General features: G+C 38.9%; 1 protein-coding gene across 1 annotated transcript; it reads left to right on the top strand.

Annotated features, from left to right (window-relative positions):
* Nucleotides 1-1,642: 1,642 nt before the first annotated feature.
* MTO1 (mitochondrial tRNA translation optimization 1) lies at nucleotides 1,643-16,078 on the top strand. The gene is made up of 12 exons (XM_026695281.2): nucleotides 1,643-2,051; nucleotides 3,492-3,691; nucleotides 5,400-5,517; nucleotides 7,189-7,478; nucleotides 8,709-8,821; nucleotides 10,063-10,253; nucleotides 10,527-10,657; nucleotides 12,012-12,216; nucleotides 12,316-12,487; nucleotides 14,094-14,212; nucleotides 14,671-14,828; nucleotides 15,776-16,078. The coding sequence occupies exons 1-12, from the start codon at nucleotides 1,829-1,831 to the stop codon at nucleotides 15,956-15,958; spliced, it is 2,103 nt and encodes a 700-aa protein (XP_026551066.2). The 5' UTR covers nucleotides 1,643-1,828; the 3' UTR covers nucleotides 15,959-16,078.
* The last annotated feature ends 2,396 nt before the right edge of the window (nucleotides 16,079-18,474 follow it).

Below are 18,474 nucleotides of genomic sequence, written 5' to 3'. Positions count from 1 at the left end.
CAGATTTTCAAAATATTAAGTCTGCTACTTAACAACAGTCATGCCTGGGCATGATTCCAGTAGATGACAATATACATAGCTCAAAGCTGAGCTGCAAAGATGATCTCTGAAGTTAGTTACTTGCTTGCAGACTGTTCCTTACCCGACCAGGTAACATCCCCACTGCTAAAAGGGAGTTGGGTCTGCTGCTCCCTGTTTATGTACAGCAGCTTACTCTGCCAATGTTAGTGGGGCTGCAGTTTTGGTTTTGGCAGTTCCTGGATTAGGGTATTGTTTTCTAATTGGATGTTTGTCAACTATGGACTTATGTATAAATGCTACTAATTTGAAACTCTATTTTCCTATAAAAAGGGTTTCCTTTAGGGAAAGAACACTACAACATAATTCCCCTCAGGGAATAAATGGTCTTGAAAAGGGGTGATAATGTCTCTTTCAATGTTGTGGATCAGCAAAGAGTTGTGGCATGGGTCAAGATGCACAGCCCTCATGGACCACTGCCAGCAGCCCAGTGGAAGTCAGTCTAGATGCTTTCCCTCAAAAGATGTGAGAGAAGTCTGTCACACTCAGCTGCAAGTGTGCATGTGCAAAATTTCCCAGGCCTCATCAACACAATCCTCAGGCATCTGCTAGCTGTTATCAAAGGCAAGAGATGGCAGTGTCCATCGAAGGAGACACTGTTGGCTTCCCAGGCTCTCAACTTTACCTCAGGTTTCTGCCACTTTCCAACTCTTCAGTATTGGCCTTTGGTATCCCGCCTTTATTATTTTTACAAATAACTCAAGGAGGCAAACATATCCAGGACATCTTCCTCCTCGTATTTTTCCCACAACGATGAGAGAGTGACTGGCTTAAAGTCAGCCACCTAACTTTGATGGCAAAGGCAGGACTAAAACTCATGTTCTCCTACTTTCTAGCCTGGTGCCTTGATCACTAGACAAAACTGGCTTTTTATAAACATATAGCATACGTTTTATATCAAATACATATTTCATGAAATATGTGCTCAAACAGTACACTAAAATCTCTATTTCACAGGGTGGGTTCATGCAAGGATTCTAGACTAAAATTTATTATTTGGTTTATTAGCTGGTAGTTCATACCCCTCAACAGTTGAGAATTGAGATCCAATCTAATCTTCAATTAGAGATTCTAATTGGAAAATTGCAGGACATCAGCACTAAAATGGAATGCATTTCATTTGAGCTAGTGAATAGGAGCTTGAAGATCCAGAATTGGAGTTGTTGAATTTTATGGCATTTATTTATTAAACCCATTTGTATGCAGCTGCAATTCAAAAGCAACTCTTGGAAATTTATATTTTGTAGAACTGTCCAGTTCAGCAGGTTTGCAGATGATGGTTGCACAGGAAATGTTTTTAAGAATCAAGATGCCTTCAAATCAAGCTTGACATCTGATGTTTGCATCCTTCTCTTGTAAGTGTGCTTGCTGTTGTTTTTCTCCCTTCCCATTCTAGCCAATACCCTTGAATTCACAGATCCCTAAGGGAGGAAGGCAAACCCAGCTCAAACATCTCATCCTTCCCGCTTGCTCAGAATCTTTGACTTTCCACCAATGAGAGCCTTCCTTTCGTTTCCGTTTCGTTACCTTTCAGTCGGTCGGACCACGTCACGCCCCATTCGCCAGTGCGCACGCGCAAATTTCCCCAAAGCCGTAAGACGTAGAATTCTCAAATGCCTCTGTCGTCAGAGGCAAGATGGTGGCGTCCAGAGAGCGGAATGGTGCTGGCATTGCCGGGTTCTCAATTTAACCCCGTTTCTGCCACGGTTTACCCGACGCCTCGGTGATTTATTCACCCTTCTCCTCTCAGATGTTGCCTTTCGGTCGCGGCTGGCACCGCCTTGCGGTCCCGGCGGTCATCGGGTCGCGGCTGCAGTGTGCGCGGAGCAGCGGGACCTCGGCCGAGGAGTCGGGCACTTCAAAATATGACGTCATTGTCATCGGTGGGGGCCACGCGGGCGTGGAGGCCGCTGCTGCGGCTACCCGGGTGGGAGCCCAGACTTTACTCATCACCCACAAAATAGACTCCATAGGTACGGCCTCCCCTGTAAGCAGCATGAATGCGTGAACATGGCCTGAAAGTGTATGAACATAAGTTAAGTCAACCACTTTGGGCTACCAAAAAGGGAAAGGTTTTCCTGCCCAGTCGTGTCCGACTCCAGGGTCTCTATGGAGATTCTCAGTCATCAAGGTCACGGTTTGTCCCAAAGGTGCTTTTTTCAAGAAGCAACTGGACTTTCTGGTTTTTCTTTTGAAAAAAAAAATTCAGCTTCTCATCCAGGAAGAAGCTAAAATCACAAATACTATAGTTATTTTTGTCTGCATAATTTAAGGATATTTCGATCAATTTGAACCAAACCTTCAGGGAAGCTATCTTAATTCTTAGAAAAAAATAACAAAACACTGAAGCTGAAGAAGCTTCTTGGATGACAAGCGAAATGTCTTCAAAAGTAAAACCAGAAAGTCATTGAAAAAGCACCTTTGGGACTCTTGGGTGCTTATATTATCCCATCCATTATAGCTAGTTGGATTTGTTGCTTTGGGCATAGCCAAGTAATTGGATTAATTGTGTAAAGTATGGTCCAGGTAACAATTTAAGCATGATAAGCCTGCTGTCTGACTATAGTATGTGTTTTACTTTCAAACTTTTTTTTTACATTTTAAATGTAGACTATTCTGCCATTCTTTCAATTGCCCAATAATGTAGAATGTTGCTGTAAACATTACAACATGGTTTTGTTGGAAGAAATATCCTTCTGGATTCAGTTCCAAATAGGGAAGAAAGACACTGGAAACATGGTGACTGCTTGGAAAGATGGTTTAATGGTGGACAGGTTCACATGCCTTGGAGCTCCAAAGTGAAAAGTACAATCACATGCTTCAAGATGAAGGAAAAGAAGGAAGGGCTGATATGCTGAGTGTGCCTGGGTTTGTTGGGATTTGAATTTGTATTCCGATTGGTTGTCAGACTCCCATGGGGCCATGCAGGGGCAATTCTGTAGGCTGTCCTGAGTTCCAGGCTAGGTTGAGCCTTGCTGGATAAAGATGTAATGAAAGGGCTTTGGGCAATTCCTATAGCTCTACCTGGAGATCTTTGTTATGTTAAATAGGCTGGCCTAGGCCCATTAGCAAAGGTGGCGGGACTGAGTTTTTGCTTCTGAGTTTCTACTCTTTTTAGGGGAAACATTCTGCCTTTTTGATATTTCATTTTTCTAGGAGATGGGTAGGTGATAACTTCCTACAGTTTCTACAACACAACTGTAGATGTATGGAATTGTTAACTTTTTTTGCTGTGTTCTTGTTAATATATTGTTACTCATAGTCATAGGACTAAATTGCTGGGAAATTGCTATTTCCAACCCATGGGAACTGTTTTTCTTGCCTGTCAGCCTTTATACCCATTTGTGTGTGTGTGTGTGTGTGTGTATTTATATAAACCTCTATAGAAAAATCGAACATTGTATTTGATGCAGGACAAATGTCATGCAACCCTTCCTTTGGTGGAATTGGGAAAGGACATCTCATAAGAGAAGTGGATGCACTGGATGGTCTCTGTGGTCGAATCTGCGATCAGTCTGGAGTGCATTACAAAGTGCTAAACAAAAGAAAAGGACCAGCAGTCTGGGGTTACAGGGCACAGATTGACCGAAAGCTCTACAAAGAGAACATGCAGGTGAGATGGGAAAGAGCAAAGTGGAAAAATAGGTTATCTTAGGCTGCCATTTTATTTCCTGGGGGAAAGTGTAATATCCAATTGGATGTACTAGATGTCAAATGAAAAAAAGAAACTGCTAAATGTATAAATAGAAGATACATGAGTTCATTGCATATTCCAAGTATTAAAAACAGTGCTTTCTTACAGTATTAGTTCGGAGTCATTTTTGAAAATGTCCATTAATCTCATTAATTTTAAAAATATACCTATTGCTTTTTACAAGATACTGAAGGAATATATAAAGCTTCAGATGCAAAGGCTTTAATGTGAAAAAAACCCATGTAATGCATAGAAAAATGTCTCTTCATATTTTTTTAAACTTGTATCTTATAAAACGTATACCTCAATCTGGAAATTAGAAATGTTTTTACCAACCCTGCCCCCCTTTTGCAGCCCTAAGAACTTCTTCCTCCACTATTCCAGATGGCTCCAATTTTTCTAAACAAATTTGGAGGGCCCAAAGGATTTCTAAGGGTGAAGCAACAATCTTTGTCCTATCAAGAGAATTGCTCTGTTGGTTTAGAAGACTACCTAATTCATAGGTGTGGTATATGCTGTTTTTCCTCATTAACCACACATATGAGAAGACCTAGAAGGAAAAAGAATATCATATTATAAAGCCCTCAAATGTTAATTTTTATGAAACCAAAACAGCATAACCAAAGTAGAAATCCCAATATTTGGGAAAGTTAAAAGCTTGAAAAGATCTCTTTTTGGAAAAAAATAAATCCAGGGTTAATAAGGAATGCTGACTGATTGTGGGGGGAATAGAAAAAAGGGATCTTTTGTTCAAGGCTTCACTTGTAGAGTCTAAATTTTCTTTATAATTTATCATCTCAGTACTCCACTGTACAAATAGAAGTGAGCAAAGCATCTGAACGTGTTCCTTAAGATGCCAAAGCTAATATATCTCCCAAATACTTGATGCAGCTGCTGGGAATTTGCTTCTCAATCTTCCAAGTGTGCATGTACGTGCACAGAAAACAGCTCTGCCACAATTGCCACCAAAGCATAGTGAACAATACCGCTTCCAGCTGCAAGTGCAGAAGGAAGCTTTTCTTGTTTCATGAAATATCCTTTTGGATGGTTTGCATGGCTTTATTAAATGTTGCTGGTTAACTGTAAATAGTTGTAAATCTTTAGGAAAGGGCAATAAGACATCTAACAAAATCTAATACATTTTGCTTAGCCAATGGATAATAATAAATTTAATAAAGTCATGTCATGTGGAAAATTCCTCAGTGCAGTAGAGGTATCATTAACAACAACAACAAAGGGTCTATTTACCAGTAATAAAGTAGATTTGGAATCTGAATTTTTACCCAATGGTAAAACTCAAAGAGATATCCTTAAGATGGAAAGGTTCCTTGCTAGTACTTGTCGGGTTTTTAAAACTTTTTACTTTTCCTTAAATTATGGGGGTTTCGGGAACCTTTGGTTTATTGATTATTAGTTTCATTTCTTATATTTGTTTATAGACAAGGTTTTTTGGGGGTTTTTTTTTTTTTTTTTTTTTTGATCGTGATGGTTTTTTTGAATGGCTTTTCTATTACCAAGTTGTTTATGGGGCCTGGGTGTTGACAATTCTCATGAAGTTCCCTTTCCATATAACAAGAAAAGGTTTTTTGAGCAAGGGGGGGGGTGAATTTTTTTCCTTTCCCAGTAGAAAGAAATTCTGCAAACCCCACTACTGACCACTTGTGAAGCCTCAGTGGAAGATCTGCTGCTGACAGTACCGGAGCCAAATCATCCTGGCAAATCCTCAGTCAGTGGAGTCATTCTGGGTTAGTATTGGAAGAAAGGATTCCATCCATCTGCACTGAGAATAATTGCTGTGGAAATCTGTTTTCAGGATCTGGAGAAGCCTAGTTGCTACCAGTGATAATTGATGCATAAGGTTCTCATGACTAGGACTTCTTTGTAAAGTAATCTATAAGAAAATCTGTCTCCTTTCATTTGCATCAAAACTTGGTGGCAAGTAGGATTTGGTTTAGAAATTAGCTCAGTTAATTGTAGAAGTAGTTTCGCTTATTTCTCAGTCAATGTAAAGAGAATGAGAAAACTTTAAGATATCTTAAAATTTTTGACCCAGAAGCTTTCTGGTTCTTCACACCTTGACTCAGATTTCTGCTTCTCAGAGTAGCAGTTTGATAGTTATCTCTGTCACCATTTAATCTGCAAGGGAGGACCTCACCTGGTTTTAACTTCTGGGCAGTTTCTAGGCTAAAGTGAAAAAAAAAATATAATGCCACCTTCTGGCTATATAGTAAATGAATTAGTGTGGAAGGGTATTAAGAGAAAGACAGTTTCATTAATAAGAGATTGGAAAACTATCTTGTATTTCAAATCGTAGAATGCATGTGATCAGTGAATGGAACAAACAAAAAAATCCAACAAACATATTAAAGTAAATATAGGGACTCTAGCAAGTCACATAATCCCATTGAACTTTTACCAATAAGGGTAAGCTGTTTTTGTTGCTGTTTCAAAGGAGCTTTGTTAAAGAGGCAACTGGTTTTTCTTTGAAGATGTTTCACTTCTCATCCAAAAAGCTTCTTCAGCTCTTCTTCAGCTATTTTTGTTGTTGTTTTTTCTAAGTATTAAGACAGCTTCCCTGGAGATTTGGTTCAAATTGACCAAAATATTCTTAAATTATGCAGAGACAAAAATAATTATAGTACACAAAAAACGAACTTCAGTTCTAACGACATTTTTTTCTATTCTAGCCTTCAGTCAAATTTCCTTTTTTGATTTGTAAATAGTCCTTAACACCCACATTTGGGACTGGTAACTCTGCTGTTAAGTGGCAAGGTCATTAAACAAGAAATCATTAACTGCAATGAACTTAATACCCATGGACCTTAAGCGAGTCAGCTGCAGTTGTTAGGTGAGACATCTTGTGACCATGCAACCTTGCAATTTGACTGCTAGGTGCTTTTTTGGTTCTGCTTATCAGAAGCTAGTGGTAAATCTGACTGCAAGAAATTCAAAGATTCTTTCTCTTATGCAGTAATACGTCAGATTGACCTTGAAAAATATTCTAGATTGACCTTGAAAAATATTCACATTTTTACAAGGCTTTTTGGCTCAGGATAGTAAATTGTTTTATTTTGGACTTTGTGATTTAGTTCAATGTGTGACTCTTGAATATCCATAAAAGATCAGTGCATAGGTTTTATTTTCAAATAGAGCAGAATTTATGCATAAACCTTTGTTGTAGATGAGATCATATAAGTGTTAGATAGAGTTTAAACAATATTGTATGACTTGGAGTGCCTAAATTAATATCCTTCAGATATCTGTGATGTTCTTTTCTTTTCTAAATGTTAGCTATCTGTATTGATCCAAATCTGCTTGCCTGGAAAACGGTAGATGCTTACAATTTTCTACTATCAGGGCAGAAATTGGTATGATACATGGTCTGTTTCCTTTTCCTTTTCCTTTTCCATCCTCAGAAGATGGAACAAAAATCCATTCTGGGAGTGTCATTCTGACTACAGGGACATTTCTGAGAGGGATGGTTCTAATCGGATTGGAAATGCATCCTGCGGGGCGAATGGGAGACCAGCCCTCCGTTGGCCTGGCTCAGACACTGGAGAAGATTGGATTTACCATGGGGAGACTCAAGACCGGAACTCCTCCACGGTTGCTGAGAGACTCCATTGATTTCACTCATCTTCAGAAACAGGAGGCAGATAACCCTCCTGTGCCATTCAGTTTCCTCAGTAAAGCTGTGTGGATTAAGGTGGGCCAGAAAATGCTGGGAAGTGCATGTGTATCCATACAGTCCTGGTCTTTTCTAGCATGTGAAAAGACATGGCTGTTTTCATATGAAAGGGGTTTGAATGGCTAGGGGGTTTCATAAAAGAACCCCTCCTAAATCAGGGCCAAAGCCCATCTAACACAGCATTCAGTGACAATTCTCAAGAGAATATCTCCATGCAGGATGTATGGGTTACAGTTCCCTTCCCTTCTTGTCTGTTTCTATATGTGGGCTGGAGGGATCTGAAGATGGTATTTCTCTATTGCTATGTTAGGAATTGCTAAGATTTACAGAAGCTGTTTCTCTAAAGCTTCATTGATGTTTTATATATACAAAAAAAAAAAAAAAATCCTAACTTTTCGGGTGCCAGGTTTTACTAAGTGTTTGAATGGTATTCTCACATCACCTTCTAAAAACTGGTGGGTAGAAATAGCATAAATTAAGTTCATTATAATATATCGAGTAGTTTAATGAAATGGGAAGATTATTTGGTAATACTATTTGCTAATAGTATTTTAAAAAAGTATTTGTAAAAGTATACAGTAGTGCACGAAGGCTTCCCCAGCTGATACAAGATTTCTCCCTTCCTTCCATCCTTCCTTCCTTCCTTCCTTCACATTCCCTAAAACTTTTCTACAAATCCTTCAATTTTGCAGGGAACATGCAGGAGAGGGGGAATCTCTATCCAATAGATCAGAGTTCCCCAACCTTTCTGGCTTTGCGCACCAGCCAGGAGAGGGGATTGTTCATGCGAGCGGCCAGCAAGTGCACATGTGCATGCAGCCTTATTTGTGCGAGCATGCCGCTCACGCAAATGGAGCGTGTGTACACACACTTGCCCACTGCTTGGACAAGTGGGGATGAGCATGCGCGCTTGCCTGCTGTTTCTGTAGCCCAGTTGCAAACAGCACAGAAGTTGAGGAGCCCTGCAATAGATCCCAGTTTGTGATGATTGTATTTAATTGAAAGTTTATTGAGCAAAGAATAATTTTAAAAATGGATCACCATTGGAAAGAACTAGATACTCAGTTTTCTGAATGACATTTGATTATTCTAATGACCAGCAACATTTTGCATTAGCTGGCGTAGCAATTCTAATTAACTTTTGATTTTTTTTTTCTGATGGGTGGAATGCAAAGTCAAGCTAGTGTATATTTGGCATGTATAGAAATGATTTAATGCATTCACCAAATCCTGACGATTCTTTGACAGCCAGAAGATCAGTTGCCCTGTTATTTGACCCACACCAACCCTGAGGTAGAGCAGCTCATCCATGAGAATCTTTACCTGAGCAATCACATCAAAGAAACAGTAAAAGGACCCCGGTGAGTCTCTGTTACATTTCTTCATGTGTGAAGTGCTGGGCTCAGCAACTTTTCCAAATGGCAGGCACTGTCATATGGTTTTGTATAGCGTTGTAGAAATCAAAAGTAGGTTTTAAACGTGTGTTATAAAATTTTATTTTTAAAAACGAGTGCTAGTCAGCATATGATGTAATAGCCCTTTGGGAATAAAGATGGTGCTTATGTTCAGTTTCTTTCAAGAAATTAATATGTATTGGTTGTTTGTTCAGTCTGAGAGTTACTGCTGTTTTCTGTTACTGTTTTAACATTTTTACTATACTATAAGCCACGTAGAATTGGTGTAATGTGTCGTGTCTTCTTCATCTGAGGTTGTATTTACCTTCTTTTAACAACTGCTAAGGACCAGATGATATTTATTATGTCCTGATATGTAAAACCATAGTACTCAAAGAGGGTGGACATTTTTTTCACAAGACTATATATTGGATGCCCTCTAGTGATATCATAGATGCCATATTCCCAGTATTAACACTAATCTCTGTGATACTCAGCAGAGTATAATAAGCCCTAAAGTAAAATAAGAGATAAACATAAATGCTGAGAAGCTTAAAATCTAAATGTCAGTCCGTGCAGCCAAAAGGAAAAATAGCTGTCAAGGAAAAAGAGGCACAAATGCAACTGCATTATACTGAGTCATGATTTCTACAGTTTCCTCTCCTCTTGTTGAAGGCTTTTGAGCAGGATGCCAGGAGCTGCATTCCCAAAACTAAATGATACCACAACTATAATTTAATATACCTTTAATCATAGTTTTAATATCCTAATAATATTAAAAGGTTATCATTAAATCCCCTTGAATTTAAACTACTTTCTCCTAAAGTTACAATTAAACATTATATTTTTGATGCCAGCTTTCAAATGACTTGGTGTTCTGCTCAAAAGGCTTTTAGCATTATGCATCCCTGTATTAGAAGCTGAGGTATTCACCACAAAGATGAGGTACAAGGACTATTACAGTCCCTCCCAGGCTTTTCAGATGTGTGAGTGAAGGCCCTGTCGGTTTCATGGAGTTGTTTCTTTTTTCTGTTTTCATCTGTTTTCTGTCATCCTAGGTGTCTATTTTGTTGTTGTTTCACGTTGTATTTTTTATGTTTTTACTTGAGATCTGCCTAGAGTCATTGGGAATTGGGTGGCATACAGATGAATAGGTTAGTTTCCTGATGGTGTCAACATTCTGATTTAGCTATCTGTCCTGTATCTAGATACTGCCCCTCCCTTGAGTCTAAAGTTCTACGTTTTCCAAATCGCCAGCATCAGGTCTGGCTGGAGCCTGAAGGTCTGGATTCTGATGTCATGTACCCACAAGGAATATCCCTGACCCTGCCTTCTGAGATCCAGGAAAAAATCATCAGTCTTATCAAAGGCTTGGAACATGCTAAGATGGTTCAGCCAGGTGAGAAGTTGGAAGAAGGTCAGGTTTTTGGGTAAGCAGTTTATGATTTGGAAAACCATGTTATTTCCTATATCCTCCCACTCATAGAGGGATTTTATCTGTTCATTGTGGAGGCATCTTTTCCTCCTTTCAGAGAAATGGTGCACTAATCAATCTGCACATCGGCACATTGTTCAGCACCAGCAGAAATACTTAACAGCCAGATTTGTAGAGTTAATGTTTTCTATGTGCATTTGATGAACATTGTTCACAAAACTATTTTATCCATACCAGGCTATGGAGTTCAGTATGATTATCTGGATCCACGTCAGCTGAGCGCCTCCCTGGAATCTCGTCTGGTGCAGCGGCTGTTCTTTGCAGGACAGATCAATGGCACGACAGGCTATGAGGAAGCTGCAGCCCAGGTGGGTGACTTGAGAAAAACATGCAGGAAGTGGATCAAGATTCAGAGTCAGCATCTGCAATGCTAATTGCATCAGTGACATTTAGCCACAAGACACTTTACTAGTTCCTTTAGATTAAACGATTCTTCCTCATTCTTGTCAGGGCTTGCTTAGGACACACAACAATGACTTTTTCACACACCTTTGGAATGCATGTGATGAGGGGGATGTACTCTTGTCCTAGAGGAAATCTGGGATTCTGGCTGCCATAGGTCCAGTCACTTGTCTTATCATAATATTCAAGAGGAAACATGCTTAACAAAGGAATATTTGGATTAAATACCAGAGTGCCCTTGAAGGGATAACAGAGATGAAGCCAGAAATCTGTGTTTTATTGTTTTGGAAAGCTGTATTAGTATTAATAATGGCAGTGAAAACAATGAATTCTGGGTTAGACATTGAAAAAGAAGGGGAATGAACCATATTTTTCTGAATAAAAGGATGTTTGGTACTAAGCTCTTTATAAAGGAAAAGTTATACAAAAGAACAGGAATGTCACTGGACATGTGTCAGGTAATTATTTTGTTTGCACACAACTTGATACGTTAAGGGTTTTTCAAGTCAAAAGTTACTTAACCAGACATTAATGGCTTCATTTGCTAATATTTCAGTCCATTTTGCATTTAGAAAGCATATTAATTAGTGACAAAGTGAACCTGAGTTTCTGCACTCTGTTTTCATCATCTACATAGATGTTGGTCATTGCACCAGCTTTCCTCCCTTTAGGTCTTGTTCTTATTCTAAACCATTCATCGTTTATGTTCTTTTAAGATTTTCAGTTTTTCTTCTGCTGGAATCCTTGGCTCATGTTTTTTATCCCAGAAACTTTCCTAGGTCTTTCAATTTAATTCTCTCTAAGGCAGAGGTGGGGCATTTGTAAAGAATTGTGGCTTCAGTTCCTGATCTGGTGTCTCTCCCCACTACTGATATGGAGATGTGACTAGACAGATTTAAACATTTTTAGACTATTGACTTACAGAGTCAGAGCATTAAAGACAAGGACAGAAGTGATTTGCCTCCTGTAGGCCTCTCACACCCATTCTCACACTTTGTTTCCTGAACTACTGAAGAAAATTTGTTGTCATAGTTCAGTCTAATAGCTGCCAAACTTCTATGGGATGACCATGTGACATTGGGGGCCCAAAAAGGACATTGGAGAGCCATACTACGAATCATTGGCTGCCTCCTACTGCTGTACAGTTAAAGTAGCTCAAGTCCAAAACAGTGGGCAGAAGACCCATCAAACAGACCAATAATATTTGCTATCCAGTCATACTTTCCTTATAACTCCTTTTAACCCTTGATCATCTTGCAGGGCCTTGTTGCTGGAATCAATGCAGGCTTGCGGATCCAGGGGAAGGCTCCTTTTATCATCAGTCGCACAGAGGGATACATTGGAGTTTTGATTGATGATCTTACCACTCTTGGCACCAAAGAGCCATACCGGATGTTCACTAGCCGGGCAGAGTTTCGGATGTCCCTGCGACCAGATAATGCTGATAGCAGGCTCACCTTCCGAGGTAGTCACTCCTTCAACATCTGTTTTGATACATTCCTCATTCTGTCCTCATCCAAATGCCATTCTTTTCTTTCTTTCTTTCTTTGGTGTATATTTCAAGGCTACCATGAAGCTGGCTGTGTGTCACAAAAGCGGTATGAACAAGCCTCTTTGATGAAAGCAATGCTGGAAGAAGGAATGGAAGCACTGAAGTCTCTTCGGTTTGGCTATAAAAAGTGGCGGCAGCTCGTTCCAGAGGCCAGAATGCGTCATCATCATAATTTCCCTCGCAGGTTGTGGTTATTGTTTTGTTATTCTAGAGTTTTGCTTACCAAGACATAAAACCACTGTTGCATTCCATTTCTTATCTTTTACTGGAACAATCCAGTACGTGTATGGATTTTAAGAAGTTCTTTGAGTGCACAAAGCTGTCCTGTATCTTTAAAAACAAATACATTTTCTTCATCACTGATTTGAATGAGCACACATGCATGAGGAATTGAACATTGTTTAAAAGTTTAAGCTGCCCCATACATAGCCAAACCTTTCCGGGCATTTATAATAAAAGTCACTAAAAGATGCAATTTGGATAAAAATGCCAAACAGTAAAATGAAAAGTAAAATAAAACACAAACTAAGCATCAGAAAGGTGTTTGTTCCAATTCTTTAAAATGTGACTTAAAAGCCAATTAATAAGCCTGGGAAAAATACATGGGTCTTCATCTGGTTTCAAAATGATGTTTATTTGGGTGCTGTTTGAGCCTCTCTGGGGAGGACATTTTATACATGACATGCAACCACAGAGGAAGCCATCTTTCCTTGTATAGATCCACTTTACCTTTGGTGGGAAAATTTCAAGGAGAGCCCCCTTGGAAAATCTTAAGATCCTCAAGAGAAGACCCAATATGAAAGAAGGCCCTCCTTAAGTAACCTGGTCCTTAGTAAGATAGTAGAATCAGGGCCTGTGTGCTGATGACTTCAGTTAGATTATATAAATAAGAACTCGTTTTTCCTTTGTAGATCTACTTTCGTTATTTATTTTTTAAGAAAATTTATATAACTGCCCCACTCACTCAGGATAACTCCAGGCAACTTACTAAAATAGAATTATATAGCCAAAGCTCTGCTACCCTGTGTTATTTTCTTATGTGAACATTTATGTTTGTTTCAAGAGAGCAACCAATAAAATTCCATTGGGAGCCCTTAATTCCATGGAGAAGAATATATAAATGATGAGGATAAAATTGTACTGCCAGTTTTACCCCTTTTATATGTATGTCATGTCCCATGTATGACACACGGGACAGAACTACTTGCAATGGCACATTTCTTTCATAGTTTTGACAAAAGTATGCAGGGAGCTCTAATATTTTCCTTTATGTAAATATCATTTGATTTTTTTTTTTCAAATATAATATGCTCATTTCTGATAAATTTGCTGTTCTTAAGGTGTTTCATATAGTTCTTTTTTCTCAAGTTCTGGTGTGTAGTTGCTTTTTAAATTTACTTATTTATTTGCATCCTGCCTTTATTATTTGTACAAATAATTCAAGGTGGCGAACATATCCAACACATCTATTTTCCCCACTACAACAACCCCATGAGGTAGGTTGGGGTGAAAGAAAAAGATTGGCCTAAAGCCACCCAGCTGGCCTTCATGACTAAGGTAGAGCTTAAATCCAAAGTCTCTGGCTTTCTAGCTTGGTGCCTTAATCACTAAACCAAATTGGCTCCCCATTTGTTAGTAGATTTTTAAAATGTTTTAGACCTACAATTCAAAATTCTGTGGAAGTAGAAATTAACTAAGTTTTTTTAAGTTATAACCTGCCTTCCTGTGACAAATTTAGAGATTATTTTACTGCTTAATATGGTAATATCTTAATATCTTTTTTTGTGTAGTGCTCTAGAAATGGTACAGAATCCAGAGGTCAGTATGGATGTTTTAGCTAGAGTTCTCCCAGAATCCATGACAAAAATCACTGAGTGGAAATCGCTGGCAGAAAGGCTGAAAATAGAAGGTACGAAATATTTTATTGAGTGGGTACATAATTATAATAGTAATAGAATTTCTTTTGCAACAATTTAGCCCAAGACATAGGTAGTAAATTCTTGTCAAACTGAGGACACACTGAATTTCTGTGAAAAACAGGTGCTGTAGAAAGAAAATGTTTGTTCCTTCTCTTCTGCAACGCAGAAGGAAATTAATTACATAAACTATGGAAAAAGTAAAATTGAATATAATGGAATTATTTCCAGACCTTAAATTGTGGCATTGAAAAAAGCCAAGCTTACCCACATTACTTTTCTTTTGATGTTATTACTCGAAAGGCATTTATTCTCCATTTTCCTTAAGTAATACATCAGAAATCCTAAGCAATTGCCAGAGTATACAGTTGAGGGTTGTTGTTTTTCTGTCCCCTATTTTTGTTCCTTCAATGATTCTTTTTTTAATTATTTTCATGGCTTTTCCTACAAGCTGTTTATGGTTTGCATGTGGCCAATCAAAAGCTGGAAATAGAGGAAGTACGTCAAGATGAGGCTCTTCATTTACCTGAGGACCTGGATTATCTCACTATCGATGTATCTCTATCCCAGGAAGTGCGAGAGATACTGGATGCCCACCGCCCCCCAACGGTAAAGTACTGGAGGAGCCAGAAAGCTAAATGAATGCTGTGTAAACAGCCAGTATTATATGTATCCTGGAAGAGTTAGAAATTTTCAAATGTGGTGTTATGTACAAGTAGACCTCAATCAATGACCTGTCTGCCTTTATTTGAAATAAATAAGGAGAAATATATCTAAAGAAACTTACTTCCAATCTACTTTGTAGATGTTTCAGATATAATAGTTATCATGCCCACCATCCCAAATCGTTCATCTTGGTTACCTTCTTCCCATAAACACACCCCTTTTTAAACAGTAAATCTGGACGTCACCAGTTCATTTTTATCCATTCTCGGCAAAAAAGACTATAAAGGGTTTTCCAGTCTTTTATAAAGGTAGTAATTGCTTCTTCTTGAATAAAACAGGTTGCTTTAACCATTTCTGTAAGCTCTGTCATTTTCATAATCCCTGTCTTTGGGTGTTTCTATAGTCTTCGTCTTTATGCATATAATACCCTCATGACAGGTTTTGTCGGACCATAAGATGCACTTTCCCCTACAAAAAAGTGGGTGGAAATGTCTGTGTGTCTTATACAGCGAATATGAGCCCGTTTTTGGCCTCCCAAACCCTCTGCGCATCCCGTTTTTGCCTTCCCCAGCATCCACAAGCACTCTGCAGGTCAAAAATGGGCCCGTTTTTGACCTGCAGAGGCCTCTGTGAGGCCTGTTTCTGCCCTCCATGGTACTGAAGTTGAAAATCGGATGCGTGGAGGGATTGGGAGGCCAAAAAGGGATCCCGTTTTTAGCCTGCAGAGAGCTTCTGGATGCCGGGGAGGGCAAAAACGGGACGTGTGGAGGCAAAAATCTGTTCTTTTTTCATTTTCCTCCTCTGAACCTAGGTGTGTCTTATAGTCCAGTGCATCTTATAGTCCGAAAAATACATTATAAAACCTGCTCTTTTGCCTTCTCTGGTTTTAGATTGGCGCTATCAGCCGCATCCCTGGAGTTACACCAGCTGCTGTTTGTCATCTGCTGAAATTTGTGAAAGGCAACCATGGAAGAAGAGGGGAGCAGACAGATAATTTATCTAGGACTGCTGAGCCACTATCTGCTGCAGAGGTGATGGGTCAAAGAAAGTTTGAAGCTGCTGGTTACAAATAGTACTTTTTGAGCCAGAGCCACTGAACAGTGATGGATATTCCTGGTGCTTACAACTGTAAATCCATTCATTTTAATTAATGTGTATATCATTTAATACATACACATCTATAACAATCTCAGTAATGGATGTTGTGTTATTTTTTTGTATCCACAAAGGAGCACATCACTGAATTTGATACAAGAGGATTGTGGGGGTCTTAAACGTCTGCTGGAGCAATTATTTCTATAACTTTTGTTTGCATTTAATAGTGTAAACACGCAGCTTTGTGCGGTTCCTAGCCACAAGAAAGAACAAGGGCAATAAGTCCAGTTAGATAAATACAATTCTTCCTAAATAACTTAAGAAAAGTGTAATTGTCATAGTGAATAACATTCATTCATATAATCTTCGGAACATTTTGCTGTACGCCGATACACTCCCTCTCCCTCCCTCCCTCCCCCCTAATAATCTGCAAGATACTGTGTAAATTCTAATAAGAAAGGGGTTAGTTATTCATTCCTGAATTTTGAGCTTCTGGATCCATTCCAGAGAGAACAAGTTGCTGCCTTAACTTGGCATGGATGAAAAAGATGAAGCAGATTTTGCAGCCTTTCTGTACCCCCCCCCCCCCCAAAAAAAGGGGGGGGTGTGCTGGAGTATTTTGCTGCTAATCTCTGGGTAGTATGCTATTTAGAGAGGAATGTATCACACAAAGGGAATTACCCTCTGAATCCCTGAGATGCTTGAGCAATCACTGTGAAACAGGTTTATTCTTCCAGCCAAAAAAATAAAATGTATCAAGATCAAGAAGGGCAATATTCATAGCCTCAAGAACACATTTGCACATGACTAATGATGGGAAACGCATGAATGGAAACAAAAATTTACATGCAATTTTCATTGATCTGATTGATAATTTTTGGAGATTTTAATCAGCATTGTAGTTCCTTCTTTTCTAATTGCAAACTAAGTAATTAATCTCGGTTCTGTAGTTAATAGATGGCAAGTTTGTACTGTTGCAGTGAAGAAAGCAGTGGTTTTCCAGATACTGCTGAGCTAATAACAAAATATACATACCTAATAGATAAGATGCCATCAAAATAACATTGGGTTTCTTATGATATTATAATACAAATTTCACAAATGACATACTTTAATTTTACTTCATGACCTGACACAACTAATAGCAGTAGCACTTACACTTATACAGTGTTCACTGCCTCATGGTGCTTTATAGCCCTCTCTAAGCGGTTTACAGAATCAGCATATTGACTCCAACAATCTGAGTCCTCATTTTACCAACCTCAGAAGGATGGCTGAGTCAACTTGTGCTGGTGAGAATCAAATTGCTGGTGGTAGGCAGAATTAGCCTGCAATACTGCATTTTAACCATTGCGATACCACGGTTCAATTGCACATTTTGTATCAATTGCACAACCATGTCATGTGCACATATTATCACCACCCCACTTGCTGCATTGATGGCATAGCCTCATAATCTTCATCGCTATAGCTACCGTAAGCTGTAGTTCAACATTTGGACAGCCATCAATTTCCCATGCTGCAGTACAACATGCTATCTATTGATCTAGCAGTTCCAAAAATATTTTATCAATATGAACATGCTCTGCACTACTGTACAAAGAAAAAAAATGTTCAAAGACAAGGATCTCCCATTGTTTCTAACTATTACATGACACCATTCACTATCTTAATTCTGGGATGGAACAAAATTGTTCGATTTATATCAGATTTCTGATGAAATGTGCTATTAAACAACCCAGGCCTCATCATTTCAGAGATATTTCCTTACCTAAACATAGAAAATAAATGATTAACAGAATTGGCAAAGGCATGATGAGACAGAAACAACCTCCAACTTCCTGCTGGTTTCACCGTTGACTTTCACTGAGGAAAACTGGCAGGGAGTGTTGGAAATTACAATCCCATGACTATGACAGTGTTGAAGCAGCCACAACTTTGCCCAATATTGATCCCACTGGAGTCATGGATCCTGTATTTGGATTCAAGTTAGCTCATTTGAAGTGTGTTGATTCAAAAAATGTTCTGTGATGCACTGTTTCACCCATCTGAAGGTTATAAACAGACAAACTAAGGTTGTACAGTAGAGTCTAGCAGAACTACCATAGTAGTACATAGATTCTCACTAACCCCAACCCTTTGCAATGAATTAATAACAGGGTTGGAAGGAACCTTGGAGAGCTTCTAGTCCAAGCCCTGCTAAAAAAGACCCTGTACCAGGGGTCCCCAAACTTGGCAACTTTAAGACCTGTGGATTTTAACTCTCAGAATTCTCCAGCCAGCTATGCTATGATATGCTATGCTGGCTGGGGAATTCTGGGAGTTGAAGTCCACAAATCTTAAAGTTCCCAAGTTTGGGGACCTCTGCCCTATACCATTCCAGACAAATGGTTATCCAACATTAGCTTGAAAGCTGCACACTGATTCAGTTATGTCTGGCATATTTAGCTATACGTAGTCCAAGAATACCTAGATTTTAAAATATTTAGTTACT

This window comes from Pseudonaja textilis, chromosome 1 (assembly GCF_049901715.1).
Source record: "Pseudonaja textilis isolate UNSWEBS1 chromosome 1, rPseTex1.2, whole genome shotgun sequence".
Classification (NCBI taxonomy): Eukaryota; Metazoa; Chordata; class Lepidosauria; order Squamata; family Elapidae; genus Pseudonaja; species Pseudonaja textilis.
The sequence above is the reverse complement of the archived record's forward strand: the minus strand, read 5'-3'. Positions and strand labels throughout refer to the sequence as shown.

Coding starts and splice junctions, on each gene's coding strand:
- MTO1 (XM_026695281.2), top strand. CDS start 1,829: ATGTTGCCTTTCGGTCGCGGCTGGCACCGCCTTGCGGTCCCGGCGGTC. Junction 2,052..3,491: donor CCACAAAATAGACTCCATAG/GTACGGCCTCCC, acceptor TATTTGATGCAG/GACAAATGTCATGCAACCCT. Junction 8,822..10,062: donor GAAACAGTAAAAGGACCCCG/GTGAGTCTCTGT, acceptor TCCTGTATCTAG/ATACTGCCCCTCCCTTGAGT.